The 24,038-nt window shown below is 42.8% G+C and overlaps 1 protein-coding gene across 1 annotated transcript in view; it reads left to right on the top strand.

Annotated features, from left to right (window-relative positions):
- The window catches only part of LOC126484716 (dynein intermediate chain 2, ciliary-like), a 70,015-nt gene that overhangs the window by 7,384 nt on the left and 38,593 nt on the right, over window positions 1–24,038 (top strand). Inside the window, exon 2 of the mRNA XM_050108312.1 lies at window positions 9,902–10,006. Within this exon, the coding sequence (XP_049964269.1) occupies window positions 9,902–10,006 (105 nt within the window). The remainder of the gene's footprint in view (window positions 1–9,901; window positions 10,007–24,038) is intronic.

Here is a 24,038-nt window from a genome sequence, read left to right on the forward strand (position 1 = left end):
GCTATCTTCTCCAATGCCTGACAGTTCCGAAACCAAAAATCTCCTTCCTAGTCGCCATAACCAACTATATCCTCACCCTCACTTACTTCTCCTTTGAAGACATTACCTACAAACAAAACTGGGGTACAACTATGGGCACCTGCATGGCACCATCCAATGCCAACCTATTCATGGGCCATCTGGAGGAATCCATCCTAAAAATCCAGAATCCTAAATCGCTCACCTGGTTCAGACTCATTGATGACATCTTTGCTATCTGGATCAAACCCTACCCATGTTTCTCCAGAACCTCAGGAACTTCTCCCCCATTTGCTTTACCTGGTCCTACTCTGCCCAACAAGCCACCTTCCTAAACATTGACCTCCACCCCGAAGATGGCTACATCAGTACCTCTGTCCATACCAAACCTACTAACCACCAGCAATACCTCCACTGAACCACTGGTTCAGATTCATTGATGACATCTTTGCTATCTGGATCAAAGGTGAGGACACCCTACCCATGTTCCTCCAGAACCTCAGGAACTTCTCCCCCATTTGCTTTACCCGGTCCTACTCTGCCCAACAAGTCACCTTCCTAGACATTGACCTCCACCCTGAAGATGGCTACATCAGTACCTCTGCCCATATCAAACCTACTAACCACCAGCAATACCTCCACTTTGACAGTTGCCACATCTTCCACACCAGGAAGTCCCTTCTGTACAACCTAGTCACCCACGGTCATTGCATCTGCAGTGATAAGCAGTCCCTCTCGAAATATACTGAGGGTCTCACTGAAGCCTTTCGCTGACTGTAGTTATCCTCCCAACTTTGTACAAAAACAAATCTTCCCTGCGTTATCTTTCCAGTCTCCCACCACCTCCCAGAGTCCCACCGTCCAGCCACAGAGGAGCATTCCCCTCATAACTCAGTACCACACACCACTGGAGCATCTGAATTATATTCTCCGTCAGGGTTTTGATTACCTCTCGTCATGCTCTGAAATGAGAAATGTCCTGCCCACCATCCTTCCCACCTGTCCCACAGTGGTATTCCGCTGTCCACCGAACCTATACAATATACTCATCCCTCCTTACACAACGCCTGCTCCCAATCCCTTGCATCATGGTTTATACCCTGTAATAGACCTAGATGCAAGACCTGTCCCATACATCCTCCCACCACCACCTACACCTGTCCGGTCACCAACATCACCTATCCTGTCAAAGGCAGGGCTACCTGTGAAACAAGTCATGTGGTCTACAAGCTAAGCTGCAACCACTATGCTGCATTCTATGTGCGCATGACAACCAACAAGCTGTCTGCCCACATGAATGACCACTGACAAACTGTGGCTAAGAAACAAGTGGACTACCCGGTTCCTGAACACATTGCCAAACATGATATCCTTCATTTCAATGACTGCTTCACAGGCTGTGCCATATGGATCCTTCCCACCAACACCAGCTTTTCTGAATTGTGCAGGTGGTAACTTTCCCTGCAATACCTCTTACATTCCCCTAACCCTACTGGCCTCAACCTACGTTGGTCACTGTCCTCAACCATCCAGCTCCTTCCCTGTTCCCATTCCAGTGCATGCAGCCATCATTCCACCACCACATCCAGTCTTTTTATTTCTCTCCTTTTCTGCTACTTACCCGCCCCTCCCCCTCCCCTTCTCTCCCCTGCCCTCTGTCTAACCTGCAGCACTTCACCGTCCACCAGCCTCACCATACTATCCCTCCCCCTCCCCGCCCCAGCCTCCTTATCCCAACCCAGTCACCACTCCCATCATGCACTGGTGCTGCTGCTCGCAATGTGGTTTCACCTGCCTCAGACTGCTGTCGGGAGTGCGAGTTGCATTTTTGTGAGGGTGTGTGCATGTGCATATGTGTGTCTATTGTTGAGGAAGGCCTTACTGGCCGAAAGCTATAGTTGTGAGAGTCTTTTGGGTGTGCCTATCTGCGACTCAGCATCTCCGCTGAGGATATGGTGAGTAGCAGCTTTCCTTCTCATAATATTGTTACACTATAAGCAGTATTAGAGCACATGCAACAGTACCAAATTAGGGATTAACCATCTAAAACCTAGTGACTGAAGAGTGCCATTTTTTTTCAAAATCCATTTGCCATGCTATTGTGTTCTTGCTACTCTGTTGCATGTCCCTAGAGTTGTTTCAAGTGTGAAATTGTGGAGAAAATGTTTCAAACATACATTAGTAGATGGCACATGGTCTTTGTGCTAGACAGTGCTTTCCTCTGGAGTTCCAAATGCCACGAGTCAAAGTCTCCTGCATTTAGTTGATGCACAGATTGGGTGGTAAGCAGAGTGAATGTAAGCCTTTGTTTTTTTTATCAATAAAACCTTTGTCTAATGGAAGAAAATAATCTGGATTTCAAAAATAGCAAATAGTTGGAGAAGTGAACAGACAAAAACCTGTTGGGAAAATGTTATAAAAAACCATTTCTTTCTCAGCATCACAGGGAGTTATTTAATAAACTTTGCAACACCTGAGCTGAAGAATGGCATTGTGTTAGAAATATAAAATGGTTTTTGTTGCGATTGGTCCTATAGTTTATACATTACTGCTGTATTTTTGTACTTTTATTAAAACAAATAAAATGTAGTACCTCAGTTTTAATGGCATTTCAAACAAATCTTTCTGGTTGACACTTTAATAAATCACTTAGTTTCTAATTTGCAGTGATGAGATAAGCAGCATATTTTTGTGGTGTCGGCACATCTGCTAAATTTTTGGATACGAATAAATTTTGTACAAAAAGAGAGACACTGCCTCTTGGCTCTCCTGGAAAATGTGAGATTCGGCAGTTAAAAAGTTTGACATTTACATTCATCATTTGTGAATGAAGGTAACCAATAGGACTACTACCTTTCACCTACTCTTCTTAACATGTCTGTAGATGATACCGTTTGAAAATGGAAAACACTTGTTCAAACCCAAAGTAATAAAAATTGACAACAGCAGGACATTACACGCAAATTTGCTAAAGATCTGTTAGTTGTAGATGACACAGAAGACAAGCTACAACTCAGTAATCATAAATTGAATCAGATCTCCTGTGACTACAATTTACTGATTTCAAAGAATAAAACAAAAGCAATGATATTCATAATAACATAGCCATGTAGATAAAAATAACATTGATGGTATGCTTGTTGAATAAGTTTCTCATTTCACTATCTAGGCAGTGAAGCTGGTTATAACTATGACAACAATAAACATATAAAACTCAACAGATTTTAAGCAATGTATGGTACAGCAAAATGCTATCTGAAAGGAAAAAAGAATGGAAACACAACTCAGGTTTTATAAATTTATGGCTATTGCAGTGTTTTTATATATTCATTTGGAATATATTCATTTATCTTCAACAGCCATGCTGCAGTGGATATGCCAGTTCCCGTCATATCACCAGACTTAAGTACTGTCGCGCATAGTTGACACTTGGGTGGGTGACCATCTAGGTCGCCCTGTTCTGTTGACCTATCAGAGTGCTCTCAGCCTCGTGTGAGACCCAGACTTATTTTACATTTGACTAATTTTAAGAAAGATAGTACACCATATTTTACATTCCAATCTCAGTTTTTTAACATTTTAGATGCGCATCACGGTTTTACCGTCGTTTACACTGATGGCTTCAAACAGGAGAATTTCCTTGGCTGTTCTCTAGTGTTCCCTGATCATGTTACCCGGATTCGCCTCCCTGATGAATATACCGTTTTTGCAGTGGAGCTCCACATCATCCCGAAGGCACTGGAGCGGATGAATTGTGTTCGGGGCAATTGATTTCTCCTCTGCTCCAATTCTCTTAGTGCTTTACAATCATTTCAGAATCTGTACCCAACTGAGGAGATGGTCCAGCTGATATATGACCAACTGTACTTGCTCCAGCGGCGGGGTGAGGAGGTGTCATGCTGGTTGCCTGGTCTTGTAGGAATATGGGGCAATGATCAGGCTGCCAAGGAGGCCTGCAGAGAGCAGGATGTGGTCCAGTGTCCTATTCCCTTGCAGTCTGTCATTTCTGCACTCCACAAGAAGTGCATGGAGTTGTGGGAGGAAGAATGGCTGGCGGTGACGGCCAATAAACTGTGGTAGGTGAAGTCAACAACTCGGCTGTGGCGTTCCTCCTGCCGGTTGCTCAGGCGGGAAGAAGTGACCCTCACACGTCTTCAGATTGGGCACTGTCCTCTCACAAATAGCTTTCTATTACGGGAGAAGAATCCCCAATTTTGTGATGCTTGTGGTGCGCACATCTCTGTCTGCCACATTTTAACTGACTGCATTTTATACCGTGACGCAAGGGCAGAAGCACAAGTTGATGGGGATCTGCCCTGTGTTTTAGCTAATGATGAGATGTGTGTGTCTAGGGTTTTAAAGTTTTGTGATGTGTCTGGACCCTGGTCTAAACTTTTAGACTGGAGGTTTTAGTGTATTGCACAGTGGCTGGCTCCTCCCTTTTTCCTTGCGGTCAGCCAGCCACTTCCATCTGCTTTATTGTTTTAGCTCCCTCTACCACTTTCTTCCTGTGTTGTCCATGTTTTATCTGTTACTGAGCGGGCGCTGAAGACCTTGCCGTCGTGCGCCCATACAACCCTCTCCATCCATCCATCATCCAGCCTCGTGATACCAATTGCGGAGCTATATGATGGTGTAATAGTGACTACAGATCACTAAAACTGACAAAGGGGGAAAGGGGGGAGGGATGGTGCCTGACCCCATGTGCGCTTCCATATCCATATCCAATGATGCCAGTTGGCTGAGGATGACACAGTGGTCAGTCGGTACCGAGAGGTCTTCCAAGGCCCGTTCAGAGTTTTACGTATTTTTTATGTGGCATTGTTATGAATCACATTAATGACCAAAACTAAAAGTAACATTATACGCTATCTATATAGTTAACTGAGCTATCAGTTGTAGTAGATTAGATTAATTAGATTAATTATTCATTCCATAGACCCATAGAAGAGGTAATCCTCCTGGGTGTGGAACATGTCGGGAAGTCTTCAAATTGTTCTATATATGCTCATAGATAATGTGCATGCCATGTGCTACATGCTGAATGTTCTCCCTTTCTGCTCCACTGTTTAGCTTCGGATACGTGTGTAGTTTTTATTTATACAATGAGTCAAAACATTAGCCATGGTTCTAATTAATTTTAGAATTACCCAGGATTTTCTTAGGACGTCAGAGCCTGTTGATTTTTCAAAGCTACATTAGAATTTCTTGAGATCCACAATTACATTATCATCCCAGGCTTTCTCCCAGTGTAGCACAATATCAAAGTTGTTTTTCCCCTAAGCATATAGCTTCTGCAAATGGTGATTTTTTTAAAGTGGAGTTTTTGAATATTTATGTAATTAGAGGAGGAATGGAAAGGATGTTGTTGACTGTTTTGAATTTTTCAGAATGCTGCTAAAAGTGCTTGTTGTCTTCCCACTTGTGGTGGAGGTATATGACTTAGAACTGATAGCCACAAGATGGAAGTAACCTACTTGTAGTTGTGCCTGAAATAATTCACATTGTGTGATTTAATTTGATGTCTATTTTCTTGGTGTGGGGGCTATGAATCCAGATGGGGCAGTAGTATTCTGCTACTAAATAAACCAGTGTTAAAGCTTTTGTTTATAGCATAGATGCCAAAGAGACCCTTGTGATGCCACATGGCTTTTGTACAACATTATTCCTTTTATGGAGTTTTCTACATCTACATCTACATCCATACTCCGCAAGCTATCTGACGGTGTATGGCGGAGGGTACCTTGAGTACCTCTGTCAGTTCTCCCTTCTATTCCAGTCTCGTATTGCTTGTGGAAGGAAGGATTGTCAGTATGCTTCTGTGTGGGCTCTAATCTCTGATTTTATCCTCATGGTCTCTTCGCGAGATATACGTAGGAAGGAGCAATATACTGCTTGACTCTTCAGTGAAGGTATGTTCTCGAAACTTTAACAAAAGCCCGTACCGAGCTACTGAGCGTCTCTCCTGCAGAGTCTTTCACTGGAGTTTATCTATCATCTCCGTAACGCTTTCGCAATTACTAAATGATCCTGTAACAAAGCGCGCTGCTCTCCGTTGGATCTTCTCTATCTCTTCTATCAACCCTATCTGGTACGGATCCCACACTGCTGAGCAGTATTCAAGCAGTGGGCAAACAAGCATACTGTAACCTACTTCCTTTGTTTTCGGACTGCATTTCCTTAGGATTCTTCCAATGAATCTCAGTCTGGCATCTGCTTTACTGACGATCAACTTTATATAATCATTCCATTTTAAATCACTCCTAATGTGTACTCCCAGATAATTTATGGAATTAACTGATTCCAGTTGCTGAGCAGCTATTTTGTAGCTAAATGATAAGGGATCTATCTTTCTATGTATTCACAGCACATTACACTTGTCTACATTGCGATTCAATTGCCATTTCCTGCACCATGCGTCAATTCACTGCAGATCCTCCTGCATTTCACTACAATTTTCCATTGTTACAACCTCTCGATGTACCACAGCATCATCCGCAAAAAGCCTCAGTGAACTTCCGATGTCATCCACAAGGTCATTTATGTATATTGTGAATAGCAATGGTCCCACGACACTCCCCTGTGGCACACCTGAAATCACTCTTACTTCGGAAGACTTCTCTCCATTGAGAATGACATGCTGCGTTCTGTTATCTAGGAACTCTTCAATCCAATCACACAATTGGTCTGATAGTCCATATGCTCTTACTTTGTTCATTAAACGACTGTGGGGAACTGTATCGAACACCTTGCGGAAGTCAAGAAACATGGCATCTACCTGTGAACCCGTGTCTATGGCCCTCTGAGTCTCGTGGACGAATAGCGCGAGCTGGGTTTCACACGAGCGTCTTTTACGAAACCCATGCTGATTCCTACAGAGTAGATTTCCAGTCTCCAGAAAAGTCATTATACTCGAACATAATACGTGTTCCAAAATTATACAACTGATCGACGTTAGAGACATAGGTCTATAGTTCTGCACATCCGTTCGATGTCCCTTCTTGAAAACAGGGATGACCTGTGCCCTTTTCCAATCCTTTGGAACTCTACGCTCTTCTGGAGACCTACGGTACACCGCTGAAGAAGGGGGGCAAGTTCCTTCGCGTACTCTGTTTAAAATCGAACTGGTATCCTATCAGGTCCAGCGGCCTTTCCTCTTTTGAGCGATTTTAATTGTTTCTCTATCCCTCTGTCATCTATTTCGATATCTACCATTTTGTCATCTGTGCGACAATCTAGAGAAGGAACTATAGTGCAGTCTTCCTCTGTGAAACAGCTTTGGAAAAAGACATTTAGTATTTCGGCCTTTAGTCTGTTATCCTCTGTTTCAGTACCATTTTGGTCACAGAGTGTCTGGACATTTTGTTTTGATCCACCTACCTCCTTGACATAAGACCAAAATTTCTTAGGATTTTCTGCCAAGTCAGTACATAGAATTTTCCTTTCGAATTCATTGAATGCCTCTCGCATAGCCCTCCTCACACTACATTTCGCTTTGTGTAATTTTTGTTTGTCTGCAAGGCTTTGGTTATGTTTATGTTTGCTGTGAAGTTCCCTTTGCTTCCGCAGCAGTTTTCTAACTCGGTTGTTGTACCACGGTGGCTCTTTTCCATCTCTTACGATCTTGCTTGGCACATACTCATCTAAAGCATATTGTATGATGGTTTTGAACTTTGTCCACTGATCTTCAACACTATCTGTACTTGAGACAAAACTTTTGTGTTGAGCCGTCAGGTACTCTGTAATCTGCTTTTTGTCACTTTTGCTAAACAGAAAAATCTTCCTACCTTTTTTAATATTTCTATTTACGGCTGAAATCATCGATGTAGTAACCGCTTTACGATCGCTGATTCCCTGTTCTGCATTACCTGTTTCAGATAGTTCGGGTCTGTTTGTCACCAGAAGGTCTAATATGTTATCGCCACGAGTTGGTTCTCTGTTTAACTGCTCAAGGTAGTTTTCAGATAAAGCACTTAAAAGAATTTCACTGGATTCTTTGTCCCTGCCACCTGTTATGAACGTTTAAGTCTCCCTGTCTACATCCGGCAAATTAAAATCTCCACCTAGAACTATAACATGGTGGGGAAATCTACTCGAAATATTTTCCAAATTATCCTTCAGGTGCTCAGCCACAACAGCTGCTGAGCGTGGGGGCCTATAGAGACATCCAATCACCATGTCTGAGCCTGCTTTAACCGTGACCTTCACCCAAATTATTTCACATTTCGGATCTCCATCAATTTCCTTCGATACTATTGCACTTCTTATCGCTATAAACACGCCTCCCCCTTCACTGTCCAGCCTGTCTCTGTGGTATACATTCCAATCTTAGTTTTGCAGCTGTTTTGTCAAGTGTTCCTTGTAGCTTAACATTCTGTCTAAAATAACTCCTACATAAATTTCACAAAATCAAGCAGAAAAGCTTGGACCATTGTGCAAAAACTTGGGGAAACTAGCAAGTTGCTTCAAGACAATGTACCCATCTCTCATAATGTGGCTGCTACCCACATAGTTAATACTGCAAGAGCCCCACGGGAAAAAAAAGGGTAATAACCAAAAAGGATGAAAGCCGTGTACATGTATCTATATCGACTTAAACATGCTGTACAAGCCACCATACAGTGTGTGGTGGTGGGTACCTTTACCACCACTAATCATTTCCCTTCCTCTCCCACTTGCAAATAGATTGAGGGAAAAATGACTGTCTATATGGCTCTGTACAAGCCCTAATTTCTTGTATCTTATGTTTGTCATCCTGATACAAAATTTATGTTGGTGTGTGTAGGATCATCTGCAGTCAGCTTGTTTCCAGTTCTCTAAATTTTCTCAATAGCGTTTCTCAAAAAGAATGTTGCATTCCATACAAGGATTCCCATTTGAGTTCCTGAAGCATCTCCAGAATACTTGGCGTGTTGATTGAATCTACCAGTAACAAATCTAGTAGCCTGCCTCGGAACTGCTTTGATGTCTTCCTTTAACCTGATCTTTTGGGGATACCAAACACCCGAGAAGTATTCAAGAGTGAACTGCACTAGTGTTCTATGTGCTGTATCCTGTACAGATGAACCACACTTTCCTAAAACTCTCCCAATAAAGAGAGATGGAATTCCTTAGCTCAGCAAAGTGGTGTACATGACTGTATAAGATAGGGAACAATGTAGTCAGAGAACGGCTTAAAGTTTTTAATGTCAATGAAAAAATAAAAGACATAGGAGGAAGTATGAGGAGCATTTAAGTGGAATGAGAAACAGTTGAAGATAAAAAACAGTTTACATTTACAAGCCAGTGGTTCAAAGAGGCACTGTAAGATCTAGAAAGAGGGGGGATTGACAGGAGTCGGAATGTACCATATGGCCTAATATTCTTTGAAAGGGAAGAAGAGAAGACTAAATAGTATTAGCATTACTATAAAACTGATGTTATTATGACACCCAGTGAGGTAACTTTTATCATAAAAATGCATGATTATCTTAGTATACATGTCTTTCTGTATCAAAAATTAAGTGATATAAGTTTGAAATATGATGTACACTGAAACTTCCTGGCAGATTAAAACTGTGTGCCGGACCGAGACTCTAACTCAGGACCTTTCCCTTTCGCAAGCAAGTGCTCTACCATCTGAGCTACCCAAGCATGACTCATGCCCCATCCTCACAGCTTTACTTCTGCCAGTACCTTGTCTCCTACCTTCCAAATTCCACAGAAGCTCACCTGCGTGAGTCGTGCTTGGGTAGCTCAGATGGTAGAGCATTTGCCTGTGAAAGGCAAAGGTCCCGAGTTCAAGTCTCGGTCCGGCACACAGTTTTAATCTGTCAGGAAGTTTCATATCAGTGCACACTCTGCTGCAAAGTGAAAATCTCATTATGATGTGCACTGTTTCCAGATGCAGTCAAAGTCAGCCTATACAGCAGCGAAAGCTCAGTCAAAGACCAACGACCCGTCAAGACAGTCTATCAAGCATGCACGCCAAGCAGATGCAGGAGAAGTGGTAAAAACTGTCTTTAATTTTGTACATCACTAGTTTAATCACAAAATGTTACTGTTATACTTTATATTTCATTAATGAATACTGAAAACCTGAGGCAGAAAATAATATTAAATGTTGTTAGTTATGGAACGTGTGTAGTAAATTGAAAACATTTCACATTTAAACATAGTTTTCATTGGAATCTATGCAAGTATGCTGAGATTTTACTAATGCCTGGGTTTATATAAAAAAATTCAGCAGACTCACATAATTACCACTTGTGTGCAGCCTCTTTTGGTTTGACATTTCCTTGAATTTTCTTGTGGCAGATCGCCTCGTTGAGTGGTCAAAATGTATAATGCTTACTTACTGCTAGACAACACGAATATTCAGGTTACATTAAACTTTCAGTGAAAATAGTATCATGATTTTGTATTGTTAACAGGGCTGTATGAGCCGGCCATATGGCTGAGTGTTTCTAGGTGCTTCTGTCCAGAACTGCCTGCTGCTGTGGTCGCAGGTTCGAATCCGTCTGAGGCATGGATGTGTATGATGTCCTTAGGTTAGTTAGGTTTAAGTAGCTTTATGTCTGTGGGACTGATGACCTCAGATGTTAAGTTCCATAGTGCTTGGAGCCATTTGAGTCAGGATTGTATGAGACCTTGCACACTCCAACTGCAGTAATACACCTGTACTCTGTAGACTGCAATGTTTTGATCTGCCTGTAGGCTTTAAAAGTTGTCAAGTAGATTGTGGCATGACTTGTTGTTATGTTGCATTCTCTTTGCACATAATGTCCCAGAAATACACCTTATAATGCCAAAAGAGTGTTGTATCTATTTTTCAGCTGTTTAAAAATTTCTTGAGTTTAAACACAGATGAATGTGACTGCACTTTGCTTGTTCATTTAATTTTTGGTGCAGAGAAATGTCCTCAGCTTTCAGATGAATCTTTTGTCAGCTAGAGAGAGTACTGCGCTCAAATGGGGGAGAAAGGAGACAGAGAACTCGTGGGAAGTTTGAGGAGGGGTGGCTGACGGTTGGTAGGTGAGGCAGCAGAACACAGGGTAGGATCATGGCGCTGATGAACTTATTCTCTCTGCAAGTGTGGCTAGTTGTGTGCAGCACACAGTAATGAATAAAGTTATGGGGCAGGAATCAAGGTGGGTGTAGGGAGAGTCTACTAGAGACTGAGAAGAGGAGGATTATAGAATGTCGTTAATGCAGCATTTCCCACAGCTTACTGTACCTGATGTTTCTGATCATAGCTCATTGTTCTGATTATTTTGCTCTTCTGCAATGGCCAAGGTATTTAAATTAGTAGTACAGTCTGCAAAGCACCAGCCCACAGTGCTGATGATGTGAGTGGGTGGAGTATGGGGTTTGGAATAATGACATGTTGTGGCAAAATTTTTTCCTGGTGTACCCGTTGGACTTCTTGAGATAGTGGGTTCTGACCAACAGCTCATCTGCTGCTGACATAGCTCAACTTCACATGGTTTTGCATGTTTCGCTGCCTTCATGCATAGTTTTATGATATAGAATTCTTGTCATCAACATTTTACCAAGTCTCTCTTGCTGTTAATGTTCATATTTTTCATGGAATCTCCATACTTCTCATTGATGCTACCAACCTGACACCCAAAGACTATGTCTACTGTAAATCATGTTCTGAGTTTATATTGACACTATCCACAGTCATTTGTAATTTATCTCAGCACAACTTTTGGCAATATATCTAATGCCCATAATATCTTATAATGCCACTAATCTTGTTTTCTTGCTCCATGTCTTTTAATTGTGAGTCAGATAACAAGTGGCAAAACAGACATTTTCAAGGGGGAGATGATCTATGAGAGCACATACTTTCATTGAAACCATATGTATCATTTCAAACAAGAATATTAAGTATGTATCCTTGGAGTCTTTCATAAAGCCAAGCTTCAATAAAATCTTCTCAGTTGACCAGCCAAGTCACTTCAATTAAAACACTCGAGATTTCAGTAACTGTCTCCACTATCACCATCATCAGGAGCTACAGTCGTTGATTGCCAGGGCTGGCACTATGTCCCACTTCCTATATTGGTGCAATGGCAGCATCTGGAACCTTCCAGAGAGGGCCAAAATGATGCATGCGTGGTAGGTGAACTGGACAGCTCATAGCAACTCTAGCATACCATTGGTCTGAGTGATATCAAGTAGCAAAGGAGGCTTGCGTCACAGTGAAGCTGTTGTTTTAGCCTCCCTACAATTGTCAAGCATCCATCTTTGCTTTTACTCGATATTGAAAACTCACCACCATACCCTACTAAGTGTGTATCTGCACTACTAAGTCTGTACCCACAGTCTTTGTTAAAATTGTTGCTGTTTATTCTAATTTTAGGTGCCTACCTGCTTCATGATAGAATCCCTATATGATGATGTATGAGCCAAGACTCTCGTCTTTTCAAATTGGATTTTATGTCCATTTCCTAGGCAGTGTTCATCTATGGTCTACTTCTCAATTTCTTTCTGCTAAAAACGCTGTGAGTGCAGAGCACATTGCTAAGCAACAGTGCAAATAGTTTGCCCTGTATAAATGCTAGTGCATTTGTGGTTGACACCATATGTGCCAGGAACTCAAAGGCAGGAATACAGCTGTGTTGCCCTCTTCTGCCGATTCATGAGGGGTCTTTCTTCGGTGGTGCCTGAGAGCTTTTGCAGTCTCTTTTTCTGTAATCGTTTTCCCTGAATTTGCATCTCCAATGCTGACCCAGACTGTAGATGATCGACATCAGTACTGTGTGCTAATGTGATCAGTAGTGCTTTCTTGTGTGAAAAATATTGGTGTTGTAGTTATCAATGTTTGTAGATTTCCTGTACACTGAATTACCAAGCCGCATCCTGCCTTCTGGACAACTAAAGCATCCAAGAATGGAAGCTTGCCATCCCTCTCCAACTTTACAGTAAATTTAATTTTGGTATTGACACTGTTCATGGGGTCAGTGAATTGTTACAGTGCATTTTCACCATGGTTTCATATTAGGAAGGCATCATCAATGTACCAGGGAAGCAAGATGGATCCAACCTCACAGAGTTCAGATCTTTCTCCTCAAAGTGCTCCATGAAGACATTTGCAGTGGCCAGGGACAGTGGGGATCCCATCTGTGTGTCATTTGTCATCTTGTAAAATTCATTGCAGTGCAGGATGTATGTTCTCATTGAACAGCTCAATGATCCGAGGTGAAAACTGTTGGGCCAAAAGATACAGTGTGTCTTGTATTGGACTCTTGTGCCACCTGGTGTCACTCAATCCCACAGCAGGCCAGAGCTGTTATGAACTGCCCAACTCGCCTTTCACGCATAGTGTAATAAAACTAGTTATGGTGAGGTAAATGTACTAACTGATCTTGAAATGACCGATTCCCTTGTCCTTGGGCAGTTAGTAGTATGAGTTTGAAGTGCGAGGATGGAGTACAAATTATGTGTTTTGTGTGAGCACAGTAGTTGATGTTGACTGGTATTGTGAAGTGAAATGACTGAAAATATATCTGTTCGGCAACAGAAAGTCCATCAGTGTTCATATATATAACAGATTGAAGCTGAGTATCCTCTAGACCAGTATACAAAGCTGCATTTCAGAATGGACTACGAGCTCACAACTTACAACAAAGAAGAAGAATAAAAGATGAGCATTATGAAAACTGTTTACTCAGATGCTACTGTTGCTACATCTCTCTGCAGTGTGTCAATATCTCAGTGTGCCAAGTGCTGTGAAGAAGTGACCAGCCATCCAGATTATTAACTTACTTTAAAATTAATAATTCAACTTTGGGCTACAAGAGGGTGGGGAGAATCAGAATATCTCATTGCAGCCTCCTTTGGAATGTTCCAGCCACTACTATCACACCTATGCTAGTGGGGCACTGCCATTCCTGACAATTAGTGTTTATAACTTCTGAAGACAATGGCAGAGACAGCTATTGAAAGTTCAAGTGTTTTATTGGAAGTGAGGTGGCTTGTAAACCAAGGAGATACTGTCAGAAACTAATGATGATGTACTATGCATTATCAATTAGCTGTAACTAACCTACTAAATTCTATATATGTGATTGCTCTAGCTAAAGTGAAATTAACAAGGCAAGCTAAAAAAAAGAAAAAAATAGAGATGAAGGCTGCTTACTCAGTCACATCTGCCACCAGAGAGCTTCACAGATGCTGAACAAAACATGCAGGCTTATTACTGGGTGTTTTGTGGCCTATAACACTTGCCAAGGTATATGAGATGCTAACTGTTGCTGCCTCAGACATCCACCATCATGAGATTGCTGCCAGTTTTATTTTATTTGCGTACTTATTTGTCCACATAAATTTCTTTTTCAGTACATATATCATATACAGGACATTGGACAGAAAACCTTTTTATCTATTGGTTTTTCAAACATCAAACATACATTATTTAATTTTTTTTAACAAATTGGATCTATATGGTCAATAATTACAATTTTTAAAATACTGTATATTTGTAATTTATTTCTACAATTAAAGATACAAAGTACATTCTTTCTTGCATGTGATAGTGTGAGATTGAATAGGAGCAGTTTTTCAGAAGGTAGGCTGTCACAGACTTTTTAAAGCCGTGTTAGTTCAGGAAGAGATTTGATATGTCTTGGCAATCTGTTGTATAATTTTGTTCCTGCATGATATACGCCTTTTTGGCATAGTGTGGTGTTACAATGATTAACATGTATGTCACTGTCTGACCTGGTACTGTAATCATGGACACTTTTGTTTTGAGGAAAAAGGTTTCCTTTTCTCAGTATACTCTTTTGACATGCATGACTACTTCCAGTATATAAGTGCAGGGAAGGGGTAAGATCTTTAGATCTTTAAAGAAAGGTTTGCATGGTTTTCTGCTGCTCACTTGTTTCATTATTCTTATAGTTGCCTTTTGTTTCCTGAAAGCTATTATGGCCTGATGTTCATTTCCCAAGAAAATGATACCATACTTCAGTATTGAATGTATACGAGCAAAGTATACAGCCCTAATCATTTCTGCACTAGTATTGTTGCAAAGAATTCTTACTACATGGCTCATTTTTGGTAGTTTTGAATTTAGGGATGTGATATGAGTGCTCCATTTAAAATTTTCCTTGATATGAATATCAAGAAATTTAGTTTATATATAAAAACAAAGATGAGGTGACTTACCGAACAAAAGCGCTGGCAGGTCGATAGACACACAAACAAACACAAACACACACACAAAATTCAAGCTTTCGCAACAAACTGTTGCCTCATCAGGAAAGAGGGAAGGAGAGGGGAAGACGAAAGGAAGTGGGTTTTAAGGGAGAGGGTAAGGAGTCATTCCAATCCCGGGAGCGGAAAGACTTACCTTAGGGGGAAAAAAGGACAGGTATACACTCGCACACACGCACATATCCATCCACACATACAGACACAAGCAGACATATTTAAAGACCAAGAGTTTGGGCAGAGATGTCAGTCGAGGCAGAAGTGTAGAGGCAAAGAAGTTGTTGAAAGACAGGTGAGGTATGAGTGGCGGCAACTTGAAATTAGCGGAGATTGAGGCCTGGCGGATGACGAGAAGAGAGGATATACTGAAGGGCAAGTTCCCATCTCCGGAGTTCGGATAGGTTGGTGTTGGTGGGAAGTATCCAGATAACCCGGACGGTGTAACACTGTGCCAAGATGTGCTGGCTGTGCACCAAGGCATGTTTAGCCACAGGGTGATCCTCATTACCAACAAACACTGTCTGCCTGTGTCCATTCATGCGAATGGACAGTTTGTTGCTGGTCATTCCCACATAGAATGCATCACAGTGTAGGCAGGTCAGTTGGTAAATCACATGGGTGCTTTCACACGTGGCTCTGCCTCTGATCGTGTACACCTTCCGGGTTACAGGACTGGAGTAGGTGGTGGTGGGAGGGTGCATGGGACAGGTTTTGCATCGGGGGCGGTTACAAGGATAGGAGCCAGAGGGTAGGGAAGGTGGTTTGGGGATTTCATAGGGATGAACTAACAGGTTACGAAGGTTAGGTGGATGGCGGAAAGACACTCTTGGCGGAGTGGGGAGGATTTAATGAAGGATGGATCTCATTTCAGGGCAGGATTTGAGGAAGTCGTATCCCTGCTGGAGAGCCACATTCAGAGTCTGGTCCAGTCCCGGAAAGTATCCTGTCACAAGTGGGGCACTTTTGTGGTTCTTCTGTGGGGGATTCTGGGTTTGAGGGGACGAGGAAGTGGCTCTGGTTATTTGCTTCTGTACCAGGTCGGGAGGGTAGTTGCGGGATGCGAAAGCTGTTTTCAGGTTGTTGGTGTAATGATTCAGGGATTCCGGACTGGAGCAGATTCGTTTGCCACGAAGACCTAGGCTGTAGGGAAGGGACCGTTTGATGTGGAATGGGTGGCAGCTGTCATAATGGAGGTACTGTTGCTTGTTGGTGGGTTTGATGTGGACGGACGTGTGAAGTTGGCCATTGGACAGGTGGAGGTCAACGTCAAGGAAAGTGGCATGGGATTTGGAGTAGGACCAGGTGAAACTGATGGAACCAAAGGAGTTGAGGTTGGAGAGGAAGTTCTGGAGTTCTTCTTCACTGTGAGTCCAGATCATGAAGATGTCATCAATAAATCTGTACCAAACTTTGGGTTGGCAGACTTGGGTAACCAAGAAGGCTTCCTCTAAGCGACCCATGAATAGGTTGGCGTACGAGGGGGCCATCCTGGTGCCCATGGCTGTTCCCTTTAATTGTTGGTATGTCTGGCCCTCAAAAGTGAAGAAGTTGTGGGTCAGGATGAAGCTGGCTAAGGTGATGAGGAAAGAGGTTTTAGGTAGGGTGGCAGGTGATCGGCGTGAAAGGAAATGCTCCATCGCAGCGAGGCCCTGGACGTGGGGAATATTTGTGTATAAGGACGTGGCATCAATGGTTACAAGGATGGTTTCCGGGGGTAACAGATTGGGTAAGGATTCCAGGCGTTCAAGGAAGTGGTTGGTGTCCTTGATGAAGGATGGGAGACTGCATGTAATGGGTTGAAGGTGTTGATCTACGTAGGCAGAGATGCGTTCTGTGGGGGCTTGGTAACCAGCTACAATGGGGCGGCCGGGATGATTGGGTTTGTGGATTTTAGGAAGAAGGTAGAAGGTAGGGGTGCGGGGTGTCGGTGGGGCCAGGAGGTTGATGGAGTCAGGTGAAAGGTTTTGCAGGGGGCCTAAGGTTCTGAGGATTCCTTGAAGCTCCGCCTGGACATCCTGAATGGGGTTACCTTGGCAAACTTTGTATGTGGTGTTGTCTGAAAGCTGACGCAGTCCCTCAGCCACATACTCCCGACGATCAAGTACCACGGTCGTGGAACCCTTGTCCGCCGGAAGAATGACGATGGATCGGTCAGCCTTCAGATCACAGATAGCCTGGGCTTCAGCAGTGGTGATGTTGGGTGTAGGATTAAGGTTTTTTAAGAAGGATTGAGATGCAAGGCTGGAAGTCAGAAATTCCTGGAAGGTTTGGAGAGGGTGATTTTGAGGAAGAGGAGGTGGGTCCCGCTGTGACGGAGGACGGAACTGTTCCAGGCAGGGTTCAATTTGGATGGTGTCTTGAGGAGTCGCATCATTAGGAGTAGGATTAGGATCATTTTTCTTCGTGGCAAAGTGATACTTCCAGCAGAGAGTACGGGTGTAGGACAGTAAATCTTTGACGAGGGCTGTTTGGTTGAATCTGGGAGTGGGGCTGAAGGTGAGGCCTTTGGATAGGACAGAGGTTTCGGATTGGGAGAGAGGTTTGGAGGAAAGGTTAACTACTGAATTAGGGTGTTGTGGTTCCAGATTGTGTTGATCGGAATTTTGAGGTTTTGGAGGGAGTGGAGCTGGAAGTGGGAGATTGAGTAGATGGGAGAGACTGGGTTTGTGTGCAATGAGAGGAGGTTGAGGTTTGCCGGAAAGGTTGTGAAGGGTGAGTGAGTTGCCTTTCCGGAGGTGGGAAACCAGGAGATTGGATAGTTTTTTGAGGTGGAGGGTGGCATGCTGTTCTAATTTACGGTTGGCCTGTAGGAGGATGCTCTGAACAGCCGGTGTGGATGTGGGGGAGGAAAGATTAAGGACTTTTATTAAGGATAGGAGTTGACGGGTGTGTTCATTGGCTGAGTTGATGTGTAGGTAAAGGATTAGGTGGGTGAGGGCAATGGATTGTTCAGTTTGGAACTGGTATAGGGACTGATGGAAGGAAGGGTTGCAGCCAGAGATGGGAACTTTGAGTGTGAGGCCTCTGGGGGTAATGCCAAATGTCAGACAAGCCTGAGAAAATAAGGCAACAGTACCTCCATTATGACAGCTGCCACCCATTCCACATCAAACGGTCCCTTCCCTACAGCCTAGGTCTTCGTGGCAAACGAATCTGCTCCAGTCCGGAATCCCTGAATCATTACACCAACAACCTGAAAACAGCTTTCGCATCCCGCAACTACCCTCCCGACCTGGTACAGAAGCAAATAACCAGAGCCACTTCCTCGTCCCCTCAAACCCAGAATCCCCCACAGAAGAACCACAAAAGTGCCCCACTTGTGACAGGATACTTTCCGGGACTGGACCAGACTCTGAATGTGGCTCTCCAGCAGGGATACGACTTCCTCAAATCCTGCCCTGAAATGAGATCCATCCTTCATGAAATCCTCCCCACTCCGCCAAGAGTGTCTTTCCGCCGTCCACCTAACCTTCGTAACCTGTTAGTTCATCCCTATGAAATCCCCAAACCACCTTCCCTACCCTCTGGCTCCTATCCTTGTAACCGCCCCCGATGCAAAACCTGTCCCATGCACCCTCCCACCACCACCTACTCCAGTCCTGTAACCCGGAAGGTGTACACGATCAGAGGCAGAGCCACGTGTGAAAGCACCCATGTGATTTACCAACTGACCTGCCTACACTGTGATGCATTCTATGTGGGAATGACCAGCAACAAACTGTCCATTCGCATGAATGGACACAGGCAGACAGTGTTTGTTGGTAATGAGGATCACCCTGTGGCTAAACATGCCTTGGTGCACAGCCAGCACATCTTGGCACAGTGTTACACCGTCCGGGTTATCTGGATACTTCCCACCAACACCAACCTATCCGAACTCCGGAGATGGGAACTTGCCCTTCAGTATATCCTCTCTTCTCGTCATCCGCCAGGCCTCAATCTCTGCTAATTTCAAGTTGCCGCCACTCATACCTCACCTGTCTTTCAACAACTTCTTTGCCTCTACACTTCTGCCTCGACTGACATCTCTGCCCAAACTCTTGGTCTTTAAATATGTCTGCTTGTGTCTGTATGTGTGGATGGATATGTGCGTGTGTGCGAGTGTATACCTGTCCTTTTTTCCCCCTAAGGTAAGTCTTTCCGCTCCCGGGATTGGAATGACTCCTTACCCTCTCCCTTAAAACCCACTTCCTTTCGTCTTCCCCTCTCCTTCCCTCTTTCCTGATGAGGCAACAGTTTGTTGCGAAAGCTTGAATTTTGTGTGTGTGTTTGTGTTTGTTTGTGTGTCTATCGACCTGCCAGCGCTTTTGTTCGGTAAGTCACCTCATCTTTGTTTTTATATATAATTTTTCCCACGTGGAATGTTTCCTTCCATTATAAAGAAATTTAGTTTCATTGACAGCACTAATGATTTGGCTATCTATACATATTATGGGGTGTGCCACATTTTTATTCTTGATCTGTGTGGAAATTCATGAGTACTGTTTTTTGGGGATTAACTATTAGCCTGTTTCTGGTAAACCATTCAGTCACTTCTTTTGTAAGATCTTCTGCAGATGTAGTGAGATTTTCTCCTTTATTTCCTTCAACCAATAGATTAGTCTCATATTTGAACAGTACAGGTTCAGAATCCCTAACATGTGATGGGAAATCATTAATGTATACAAAAAAAGGGGGGGACCTAAAATAGAGCCCTGTAATTTAGAGACTGAGGCCCACAAAAAACTTTAGGAAAACCAGCAACATCTTGGAAATGACTCCACCCAATGCAAGAGTCAAAAGTGGAAAGTGCGAGCTGTAAACGGTCCTCATTGGCCTCAAACATCTGAAAACCTCACTGGATACCAAGGTGCGGTCACTAAGTGGTGTGCTCTCAACTGACTATGCTCTGGAGTCAGAAGATACAGATGTAATCTCCAAAACTTGGGATTTCAAGTTGTCTATGTAAATTATGGAGAAGCACAAACAGTGGCCCACTTGATGTGCTGCCAGCTCAGTCATGCATTGTACACTGAGCAAGATCTGCTTCAGACAGCCCCAAATGATTGTGAGGATGCCTGCATTTGGTAATCCATGGGGTAATCGTACATGCACTTACCATGGGTATGTTTACTGTATGTAGCTTACTTCATGTGTTCTGTAATAATGTTTGCTGCTTAGTATTTATGCTTGTCAGATAAATAATAAAAAAATCCAATCATGTCTTTTCCATGGTATAGAGACATTGTAGGATAAGCCCTTGCTGAACTCGCTTTTTAAAGGTTTCTCCAGTCAACATTTTTTATTCATTTTGTAGTGAATTATGAAACTTTGCTTCTCTGACATCATTTGTTGTCAATGCCAATCTACAGATGACTATGTGAAAATCTGATCTGTGCTGTACCAGATATATTGTGGTTATGAATTCAGAAATTGGTACTTGGTATTTCAGTATCTTCTTTCTCTGAAAACTTTACAAGGGGGAAAAATGGAAGTATTGTGCTTATCACACAAGTATCTACACAGCAATAGTGGGAAATAGTTTTCTGGTCAAAATATGGCTCACAGTTGTTGATTTATGGTGTAGTATGTTACACATAACATGCGTAAGCTTCTGAAACATTTACCTTTAATCATAGAAATATGCACGTGATATTAAGGGAGAACAGTTCTGTAAATGAGGATATTTATGTGAAAGTAAACAATTCGTCTTGATATACACAGTGAGTCAGTGAAAGATAATGGGAAAATGACATGAACAGTAAAATATTAGAAATGAGAGTTTCAAAGCAGGCCTATCTAATAAACACACTTCCATAGAAAGGGAAATCCTGAAGTTGCCTTATATATGTAAATAAATTGCAAAATGAACAGATTTTGTTGCTAGGTGAATTGGTGAAACCCTCTATAGCAGCGCACTAAATATGAACACTATAATATCAGTTTATCTCACTGAAAATAGTAAAAATCATGTAGCACCATGTCTTCATCTTGAGGCAGTTGTCAATACATTGCATCTATCTCCTCAGATGATGCTCAGATTGAAAAAAAAAATGTGTGATGTAATAAAAGAAGTTATTTTTAGTCTATTAAGGATGATGTAAATTAAAGTAAGATAAGTGAATATAATTCAGTAGTAGGAGAAAGAAGGGGAGGAAAAATAGTATGAGAACAAGGACTGAAGGAAATGAGTGAAAGGGGCAGTTGCTTGATAGATTTATGCACAGAGCACAGTTTCATCATTGCAGGCATAAAAGAAAGTTCTTTATGTGGAAGAGAGGCACAACAAAAAGACTGCTATACATGAGGCTTTGGCCAAATGGCCTTCTTGTAAAGTAGAAAACACACTCTGTCACACAAGCACAATTCACACCACATGACCACTGTCTGTGGCGACTATATTGGTAGGATTTAGAGACCAGGTTAATGTGAGCTCTGCAGGCACCTGAACTGCATCCAACCATTAGGAAGTTAACCCAGAGTCTAAGTTCAATCACAAGATTAAGAGGTTCTGACAGCATCTACAAATACAAGTCAAAGTGAGAGTGGTCACTGGTGAGCTGTGGAGGTACCTGGTGATGGATGAGCAGCTCGAAGAACGTAGGGTAGGCAGGATGTGGCAAGAACATGGTTGGCTGTGAGTAGCTGCACTCAATGACTGTGCAGCGGCTCGTAGAGTGTACAGAGAAGCTGAATCTAACAAGGCTGTGGCGCGTGGTAAGCAGTGACCACACGGGCATTGGTGGGGCGACTCTGGAAGTGTGCTCTAGGCAGAATTCTGTGAGGCTGTGATCAGTGGTGCTGGTTGTGTCCAGTGATGTCTTGACTGATCATGGAGATGGCCTGTGTCCAAGGCTGGAGCTCAGCCGGAACAGGCCAGTTATGGACCGGGTGGCTGGTTATGTAACTGTCTGGCAGAAGCTAACAGGATTGGATTCCATGCAGCACGTGACCAATGTAGGACAATAGTTTTGTGCTTGTGGTGTCACCTGAGGTGACATTGGCACCTTAGTGTTGTGCGGAGCTCCCTCTGAGCTTGTTAGTAAACATGTTTATGTTTACTGGATGTGGACATGGAGTCTTACATTGATCCAGTGTTTTTCATTGGCTGCCAAATTTTGCAAGACCAGTGCTGACAATCTGATCATATTGGGATACAACCAAGTTTTCTGGGAATCTCTTAGTGGTTAATATCCTGCCAAATTTTTTAAGGGCATTGCTGCAGCATATGTGCAATCCCACATGACTCTGATACAGGTATACAAGCATCAACATGTATTCAAAGGATTAATGCGGCATTCGTGTCTTTCCGAAGCAAATGCGGAAACATGAACTATGGGGTGTTATAACCAAATGCTTCGAAACAGAACTAATGGGCTGTTATTCTTTTGTGGCTGCTGAAGGACAAGCATTGAAAAATGCATATATGAAAACAATTGCTACGGAATGGTGTGCCAAGTTACATGCTGGTTGTGATTTCACAATATGCCAATTGATCTGGGAGGCCAGTCTCATCTATTACAGACGTCAAGTGTGTGGTTGATGATGCAACTGGGGCAGACCGGCTCATAACCATTCTTGCAGTATCTGAGGATTGGGACATCAACTTCAGGTAGCATGCAACACGTTATCCGTCAGGATTTATGCCACCGTAAGGTCTGCAATGAGTGTATACCCTGGCTGATGGATGCCAAACAAGAAGCAAACCGAATAACTGTTTGCCTGAAGCAGCTATGTGTTTCAGTGTTTAAGGCAATACATTTCTTGTGCGCACTGCTGCGGGCGATGAAAGCTGGTGCTGTCACAGGGAACTGGAGTTGAAAGTGTTGATGATGCAGTGTGTCATCCATCAACCCCTCGTCCCAAGAAGTTCAGGAGCCTGTCATCTGTTGAAAAGGTGATGCTTACTCTGTTCTTTGATTACAGGTGCCCGTTGCATATTGATTTCAAGGAACCTCACTGGTTAGTGATACTGCACAACACTGGAGGAACTGTGGCATGCAATTAAGGCAAAACATCTGGGAAAACTGTGACAGTGGCTGCCGCCTGTTTATGATGTCATACATCCCCAAATCACTACTGTCGTAATGCAGACATTTGTGCCAACTCAATGGGATACACTAGAGCACCCATCCTGTAGCCCTGATCTCTCGTTGCAGGATTATCACACCTTTTGTCCCTTAGAAAAGGCCTTGAAGGGTCAACGATTCCTGTGGGACAAGGGTGTGCTGCAGGCAGTTGTGGACTTCTTCATGCAGCTGGACATGATGTTGTACCGAATGATTAACCTGTTGTGTCAGTGGGATGATTGCCTCAATGCTCATTGTGATTTTGCTTAAAAGTTTTGACTAGGGGAACACACACATTCTTCTGTTCTCTGTTGGTGCCTTTAACATACTGCCAGTCACTGTTGGTCTATCATACAGCTGTAGTCTGGTAAAATCTCTCTGTTACTGATCACAACTACTCATGTTTTCACTTTCTAAACACTTTAGTGCACAAGGAATCTGCAGTGGTGATTGCCCCAACCATTTGGGATAGCTCTAGCATGTAACAGGAACTTGTTGAAATAATGATACTTGAAATATTTATTCGAGTATTCCAGATTAACTTGAGCACTGAGTTTGACACCTTCAGCTATAACACTAAAAGATGACTCTCAGTATCTTGTATGAAGTTAAGCCCAACTGACATTAGAACAAGAGGCAGTAGATATTATGTTCGTAAATTACTAACTATTGTCCACTATAAAAAATTTCAAATAATTACTTGTGTCTCAGTATTAGTTTAGAAAGTTGAAGTGGCAGAGTTAATTAATCAAATAATAACCAAGGCAGTTA

The sequence above is a fragment of the Schistocerca serialis genome, chromosome 6 (assembly GCF_023864345.2).
Source record: "Schistocerca serialis cubense isolate TAMUIC-IGC-003099 chromosome 6, iqSchSeri2.2, whole genome shotgun sequence".
Taxonomy (NCBI): Eukaryota; Metazoa; Arthropoda; class Insecta; order Orthoptera; family Acrididae; genus Schistocerca; species Schistocerca serialis.